The 8,228-nt window shown below is 43.4% G+C and overlaps 1 protein-coding gene across 2 annotated transcripts; it reads right to left on the reverse strand.

Annotated features, from left to right (window-relative positions):
- Positions 1-2,136: 2,136 nt before the first annotated feature.
- Positions 2,137-8,201, reverse strand: slc66a1 (solute carrier family 66 member 1). 2 transcript variants are annotated; one of them, XM_080468601.1, is made up of 8 exons: positions 8,024-8,201; positions 6,368-6,561; positions 6,147-6,276; positions 5,842-5,929; positions 5,366-5,520; positions 5,165-5,257; positions 4,876-5,061; positions 2,137-2,916 (listed from the first exon to the last, which is right to left on the reverse strand). In XM_080468601.1, the coding sequence occupies exons 2-8, from the start codon at positions 6,556-6,558 to the stop codon at positions 2,833-2,835; spliced, it is 927 nt and encodes a 308-aa protein (XP_080324727.1). In that variant the 5' UTR covers positions 6,559-6,561; positions 8,024-8,201; the 3' UTR covers positions 2,137-2,832. The 2 variants fall into 2 exon arrangements, with proteins under 2 accessions (XP_080324727.1, XP_080324726.1); XM_080468600.1 differs by lacking the exon at positions 8,024-8,201 and adding an exon at positions 7,289-7,394.
- Positions 8,202-8,228: the final 27 nt, after the last annotated feature.

The raw sequence follows: 8,228 nt of genomic DNA on the forward strand, positions 1-8,228 counted from the left end.
TCACAGGGCAAACACAGAGACAAATGGAAAAGATTCAAGTAATTAATTAATCTAGAACAATTCCTTGACCCGGGGGAGTAAACTGAGAGAAAATACACAGACAGACCCCAAGTCCAGATTACAAGTGAGAACTTCTATCTGTGAGCTTAAGAGTACTGACCACTACACCATGCAGAAATAGCCATTTTCCCCCCTTTGGGGGCTTTTCTGGCTGGACAAAGGATTCGAACGGACAAAAACTGAGTCACGAAAGAGCCTCCATCTTGTTTCTGGACTCATCTCATTAAGAAATTCCCAGTATATAGTGTTTATAAACAGCCTCTTGTTCATCCTGGTGATGGATGGATGAGCCCTATCGCTGCTGGCTCTTCCTGCTCACTCCCCAGCGCTGCTTAACAATCTCCCTGCCACTGTTTCACAAGCACACACTGCATCACCCCTAAACACACACACACACACACACACACACACACACACACACACACACACACACACACACACACACACACACACACACACACACACACACACACACACACACACCGAACCCTCAATATTTCTCCCTCTGACCTCACATCCTCAGTGGGTGGGCCCTTACTGTTGGAGGAGGGAGTGTGTGTGTGTGTGCGTGTGTGTGTGTGTGTGTGTGTGTGTGTGTGTGTGTGTGTGTGTGTGTGTGTGTGTGTGTGTGTGTGTGTGTGTGTGTGTGTGTGTGTGTGTGTGTGTGTGTGTGTGTGAGGGAGGAGGAGGAGGAGGAGGAGGAGGGTGCATCAGAGAGGTCAGCACGAATCTGCTAATGAAGAAAAACAACACGGGCTGTGGAGGCCTCCCAGGCGCAGGTCAAGCGAAGCCTCGGAGGGGGGCCGGGGTCAGCGCTGAAGCCAAGAGGAGACCCTGACCTCTGCTGGCCCGAACGAGAAGGTGGGAGGCGGTGAGAGGAAAAGCTTCCACTCGCTAGGAAATCAGATTCATGAAACACAACACAGAAAAACAAAGAGCTCAAGATGGTTTGTGGACTGTCTGTATTTTTTAAATCTTTTCCTTAACTTAACTTACTCTTTAAAGAAAGACTCATCTGGAGGATGTGGAAACTTCAAGTGGGCACGGGAGACAAATCAAACTTGGGATCAGAGGGATTGCTTTTCCCAGAATTATTGTCATTATTTTGTTTATGTGAGTCTGTAGTTACAGGGTAACAGAATACTACCCCAAATTGTTTTCATCATAACACTTTAAATGTAGTGTCATCTGGGAAAACGCTCTGACAGTCATTACCTGTTGATTCAGGAGTACAACTGGGCTCCGGTGACTGGGTAATGCATGAAACCACATCAGACAGTCCCTCCTGGAATCCATTGGACCTTGTCTGCATAGTAGGATTATCTCGTCATGTCGGCCAACCATCGCAATCTCCAGGAAAAATGTGACGAGTTCAGCAATTTTGCAAAGCAAACTGGTCTGAACATCAACCAGAGGAAGACCCAGGCGGTGTATGTCGATGCCTCAACAGCAGCCCCAATCATAATCAATGGAGAGGAACTGAGGGGCATTGAAGATTTCACATACCTTGGAATGTTTATAAGTTGTGACAACGGTGTTCAGAAAGACATCGAGGTCTGGTTAACAAACGTTTCTGTCTTTTAGAAGAGCTGCCTCCATATATTCTGCAACCTTTGCCGGACAAACAAGATCACAAATGAGAAACTGCATAAGAAGATCCTGACCGTGTGAATTTTTCTCTTGAAATTAAGAATCCCATGCTGCAATGGTTTGGTCATGTCTGGACTGGTTTGGACTCTGAAGGAGGACCAGAGGCTGGAAGCCACCTGGTGAAGGACTGTGATGAGAGAGAGGAGTCTGTACTTCTGATTAAAATCATCCAACTACCTTTTGCTCCCAACAATTCAGCAACAATTCAAATGTGAGAAAAGGAAGTGGTTGAAGCGGTGGGGAGGCTTTTCCTCCCACTGAACTCCAAAGTGACCCAGTTCTGCTGCGACGGAAACAATTTCCACCTGAACAAAGGTTGTGTTGTTCGTTCAGCTTGTGAGTATCAGAGGATTTAGCTCAACGTTTAATTTTTAGGTACGTGAGCTTGGTGCTGCTCAGCTGGATTGCTTGACATGGAGACATTTTACTGCCGACACATGAAAACACCATTTAATGGAGGTTTTTTTTTACATTTATGATAAAACTCCCCACAAAAAAAAAAAAGAAAAAAGGAAAACTTAAGTCATGTAAAACATACATTTATTCGTCAAACTGATTTTTCTTGAAGACTGACATTTGAAGCGGAGTTAAACAATTACAGGAAATGTTTTGTGTTTATTTTCTACAGTACAGTGGCCCATCAAACGGGATTAACAACGTTTGGTGTCATATTGTGCAACGCAGCGGAGACGAGGAGGTGGGAATGAAACCGGCCGTGTCACCAGCGCCATCAAAACAGGTACAAATCAATATCCCTCTAAAAAGCACAAAACTTAAAATTCTCCGTTATGGCACTTAACGTAACCACTAGAAATACGATCCGATGAGGCTCTGTGCAATATCCAACGATTAAAAGTGTTTGGCAACTTAAAGCAGCACAGTGATTTCTGATCGCTCCAGCAACTTTCTGACATTAAAACAAGTCTAAAAACGGTTCCCTTTAAAACATGCGATTAAGAACACAGTGAATCCTCGAAACTCGGGAGAAAGCAAACTTTTCTGTCGTTTTAACGTGACAGGTAAAAACACATTGTGACCAAAATGGATGGCTTGAAAATAAATAATATAAAATGAAAGTACATTCCGGTATTGATGTGTGTAAAATGTGATCTTCAGAGGTTTTTAGGTTCTCAGCAGCGGCGCCGTTTCATCCAGGTCGGCTTGTTGTGCCGGAGCTTTGCGGTACATGACAAACTGCAGCGAGATCTGAACAACAGCGTTAAGAGAAACAAGAGAAAGTGGAGGCGAGAGTCAGTTAACAAGAGAAAGTACAAAACCATGAAGAGAAGCAGCAGAGAATATATTCCTACAGAAATCTGCTGCTACATTATGGATTAAAAAGAAAGAAATAAGTAAGGCTTTGGGTCAATTGATCCTTTTGGAAAATGTATTCATATCCTTGCATGTTGTAACTCCAGTCGAAGCATGTTATCTGTTACACACACACTTTTTCTACATCCGATCAGCTTTGAGTGAAAATGTGTGCAGGCAGAGTCATTTTTGTCTACAAATGTACGTATAATTAAGAATCACAACGTTCTGCGACATTAAAAATTAGGCTTCATGTTTACAAATTTCCAGAAAGTTCTAATCCCACCGTGCTGGTGGATTGAGTCCCTATACAATACTAATCCCACCGTGCTGGTGGATTGAGTCCCTGTACAATACTAATCCCACCGTGCTGGTGGATTGAGTCCCTGTGCAATATCCTTTCTCTCTCTTGTGGCCACTGGTTGTTTCTCCTAAACCTCACCACTAGGTGCCACTCCATCTCAAAGACAGCAAAGTAAATCCCTCACGGGGAGAAATGTAGAATTTAGAGACTCCACTCTTGTCTTTACAGTTCAAATAAAGCTGTTGTCAGAAGTTGTTCAGCTTTGTCTCATTATTTTTCAGTCCTCTGTTTAAAGGGAGGTGGCTGCTCCAAAGCATTGCCCCGCTCACCACACACAAAACAAAGTGTAAAACATATTGATCTATTACATTTAACTGTGTTTCCTAGAGTCTTAATTAACCAGAAAGTGAGTCAGTAGATTCCTGAATGGTTGAGGGGTTTTTGTTTGTGTCCAGTTGGATCAGGAGGCAAACAACAGCCACTGGGTCCATGAGCAGGGCAGTCGACAGTGAGCGGAGAGGAGAGTTAGACTAGAAATGTTTTCCTCATTTTAGGAGGAAAAACTGTCAACAGCTTCAATCAGAACGGGTGTTTTTGTCAGCCGAGCCATGAAAAGGGAAAAACCTCCAACCACCATTAAGGTTTATGCATAGAGTTTCTCAGTTTTCTACTTTAAAGCAGTGAGCTGCTGCTACATATTTTCCTAGTGAATACTTGAAGTTTCTTAACAGTCATTTTTATTTTGTTCCTTGGCAGTCATTTTCAATCTCTAGTTCATAATTGTGCCTATTTTTTCCCCATGTTATCCATCATCCCAACTCTTTATGTCCTTGGGGTTGTCGATTTGACACTTCAATGCAAAAATACACGAAAAATGTTCAAAAAAATGCGCTTATTTTGTATTTCTATAATTAGAATAGATTTAGAATGTTCTAGATATATTTTTATAGAAGGCAATAAATGTAATTTCTAACAAGATTCGACAGAAGCTTACTTCAGCTGTCAAGTAAATTCTTAAAATAATCTATTTAAACTTTCAAAAACAAAGTTACAATAAAACCAACATTTTTTGAAAATGAAAATGGAGCCACAGAGTAGAGGCTTCTCCTCTGATGTCAATGGAATGATGGGAAGGAAATAATAGCATAATTGGTAGGAGGAGCGTACCAAAGGCTGTAATTACATATTTAGGAATAAAGAGAAAAAAAGATGTGTACCGACATGATATTTGGCTTGTTTCTAAAATGATTATTTTTTTCTTGTACTGCTCAAACACTGAAGTGGTCCTCTAATGAGACGATGGTATATCACCAGAGTTCCCCAGCTCAGACTGAAACTCCAGGAACCAGACGGCAGGACAAAACAACTTCCCTGCACGTGTTCGGGCCTTTTGATAGTCACGAGACCCCCAACCCATCCGACAAACTGTTTTCTTCTGCAGCGCAGCATTGTCTAAAATGTAACATGTACATGGGATGAAGGAGAGCCCTGGGGCCCAGCAGCAGCAGCAGCAGCAGCAGCCGACACGTTTTCTCTCTTTCAAAGGATACGATGAGGTCCAGGGTGAGCGTGCCCAGGCTGCCGATCAGCCAGGGCAGGTGATGGAGCATGTAGCTGGACTCAGCCTGGCCCTGGTCCGGGTTCTTCAGCAGGACACTCAGACCATACGTCGTGTTTCCCAGGATGACCAGTGCAAACAGGAAGTATGACACTCCCTCTGTGGACTTCCTTTTAAACTGTAGAGGAGAAACCAGATGAAGTTCGAAGTGCAGGATCGTCTTTTCGGTGAAGATGATCGATATGTGGCGACTTTCTAGAATAAACTACATTTATACTCACATTAGTGTACATCTGTGGAAGTCTGGAACAAAGATAAAGCACCGACGACACCGACCCGATGGAGAAACCGATAATCTCTTTGGGAGTAAAAGCCTGCAGCGACAGGGGGGAAAAGAATAATTTACAGTGATTCAAATGAGGGGAAACATCTGTACATTAACTCATTCATATCAAACAAACAATTGAAAGAGTCAGACTCACCCTTACAGAGCTCCCTTCAGAAACCGAGAGCAGCGAGCGACTTCTGACCTCTGAGGTAAACACTTCCTGTTGGGAGGCCGTCCAGGGGAGCTGGACAAGTCCTGTGGTGCAGCCGAGGACGCAGGCTACACCCGCCACATGTAAAACCCTCCTGCCTGGTGAAGACATTCCAGCTGGGTTTACCATCAGCATCGCAGAGCACACCACGGATCATTACAACCGTTACTGTGTCAGAAGTCACAGACGTGGGGATTAAACCACCACAGCAAAATGAGCCACGTGATGACATCTGCTAGTGGTCAAAGACGTTACACACTTCCTCCTGATGTACCACTTCTGTATTAATGTGCATCAGCACTAATAAAAGATGCTTGAGACATTACAATGCCAAAAAAAAAAAAAGAAAAGAAAAGATGCACACGTTTCAATGCAGAGTATTAAAATAAATAAATAATATAGCAAATGGAAACACTCACTTTCAGCAACTCTGTTCTTTAGCTTGTAGTACGTATACATGGCCAGCATCAGCAAGTCCGCAAAGACATAATAAATTGCTGTATATGTCTGCATAGGAGGGAAAAAGATATGAGACAAGTCAGGAATAAACAAATGAAAAATCTAATTCAATGACTGTATTCAATTTACTCAAAGTGATAATTCCATATCACCGCCTATCAAAGTATCTTGTTTGCAATAAAATGCACATTTGACATACTGTTATTGCAATATGATCGAGTAAAACAACTTGACACAGAAGCTACACTTCCCAACAACAAGTTACCTGAAGTGGAAGCTGATCAGCCAAAAAGGAGCCCACCAGGTTGCAGGAGTCGCCCCCCAGCCACAGCAGAAGAAACCAAATAGAGAGGGCACTGTCCATATTGCCTGTTTTGCATGAGCTGTAGTACTGCCTGTGATCAGAAGGAACACACAGACAGAAAGCAGGTTTGTCAACTATTATCAGTTCATCTGTCCTGTGCGGACACAAAGACAAGAACCTACGGAAGTGAGGACACCATGAAGCAGAGGATCGACAGGAGGCCAAGGTAGATGCTGGCCATGTCTCTGGCATCCTGCGCACATTCCCCGAGCCCGTCCCAGACCCACTGGGTCCCGTTGGGACACAAGGAGGTGAAGTTTCCCTGAGTGGACCATCCAAAGGCCCCGCGAGACAGGACTCCCTCCGTCAGCATGATCTGTGGTGGGGAGAAGTCGATTGAACATCAACTGCATCACATTATAATGAGACAAACTGGAAGAACAAAAAAAACTGAATTGAAGTGTTTTTAATTACACTGAGGAACAATCTAAGCTAACTTCACATTAGAAACACTGATCTCCATCTGAGGCTGATTTCAGGTCAATGGGGTCAAAGGTCATAGGAAACAGAAAGCCAGTTTAAAAACAGTCTGCTACAGTAAAACATGTGGGGTTGAATAAAGTTCCAGAGTATCCAGTCACATGTCCAAAAACCAGGTATTTACTGTGTTTAACTTAAGTGTAGTCAACAATAAAGAAACCGAGCCGAATTGTTTGTTAGCTTACTGGTGTTTTGGATCAACTGGTTTCCTTGTTAAGTGGTGCCCAACTTTCTATCGCGTTAGTAGTTGCCGCTCGTAACAGCAGCTGTTAAAAACAGACTCACAAAAGAACGACACTTCGAAACTTGATCGTAAATGCGGTGGAACGGCATTCGCCAGGACAGCTACCAATTTCTTTCAGGCTGGAATGGTCGGCTGTAACTGGAGGCAACACTGGACGCTCGAGGAAGTCGGTCACCAGTTAACAGAGAATCTAGTCAATCCAAAACACCGACGAGCCCATCGCGACAACAGTAACATCTTAATATATAGCGTTTATAACCGGACGTCTAAAAAACGAGCAGAGTGTAAGCGGATAAAGATATTTAAAGAGTTGTCCTGCCTGTGTGGCCGCTGACATGCCGACGACGTCCTTCCAAGAACAACAACAAGCCCCGAAACTGCGGTACGGAAACAGATGATAAACAAAGCTCCGTGTGAGCCGCGCGCTGATTGGTCAATTCTTGAAACGTCACAGCGTCGGGCCGGTCACGTTCAGCGCATCACTCCGTATTTTACTCGATTACGTCCAACAGAATACATTTATTTCAAGCGTCCTGTGCCATATTTGATCACTGATCTCTAACAAACATATTTATATGTGATTTATAATGCTGGCAGCAGGCATCACTCTGTCACACAGCATGTGTTCACACAGCTCAGATGTTTTGCTTTATGCTGCACATCTGCACTCGAGAGGTGACTTAAAGGTGCTCCCACATTTCACATGGTCTCATCACATATCAACAATCCATGTTAAACTGGATTACGTGGCCGCACACGGTAATCCAGTCGTTAGTCCGACGCTGCGTGGCCTCTTACATTCTTTGAGGCAACTTTGCATTTTAGAGATAAGCTGTGAAAAACAATACACAAGTCCATCAAAGGTAATCAAACAGGCTTGTACATTAATGTCTCTGTGTAAACTTTATAGCCACAGACTTTATTAGCAATAACACTCCCATCACGTGTTGGTTATGTGTAAACATTGAAAGGATTGCACAGATTAAGAACTTCAATGTTAGTTAAAAGGTGGTATTTCTCCGCCTGATATTAGATCAAGTAAATCCAAACCTACCTGAGAAGGACTGAATCAGAAACCGAATAAAAGAAAACGAGAGGAATGCATAAGCTGCTTCCTGAAAGTGTCGTCAGCTGACATGCTGACAGACTGCAGACTCGGCATCTTTCTTCACCGACGTCAGCTTGTCCGGTTGTATTTTCACATTTGCTCCCATTTTCCAGCAGCATCACGTGCTTGTGGCAGACTAGTTCAGACTGGC

Source organism: Lipophrys pholis, assembly GCF_963383615.2.
Source record: "Lipophrys pholis genome assembly, chromosome: 8".
Classification (NCBI taxonomy): Eukaryota; Metazoa; Chordata; class Actinopteri; order Blenniiformes; family Blenniidae; genus Lipophrys; species Lipophrys pholis.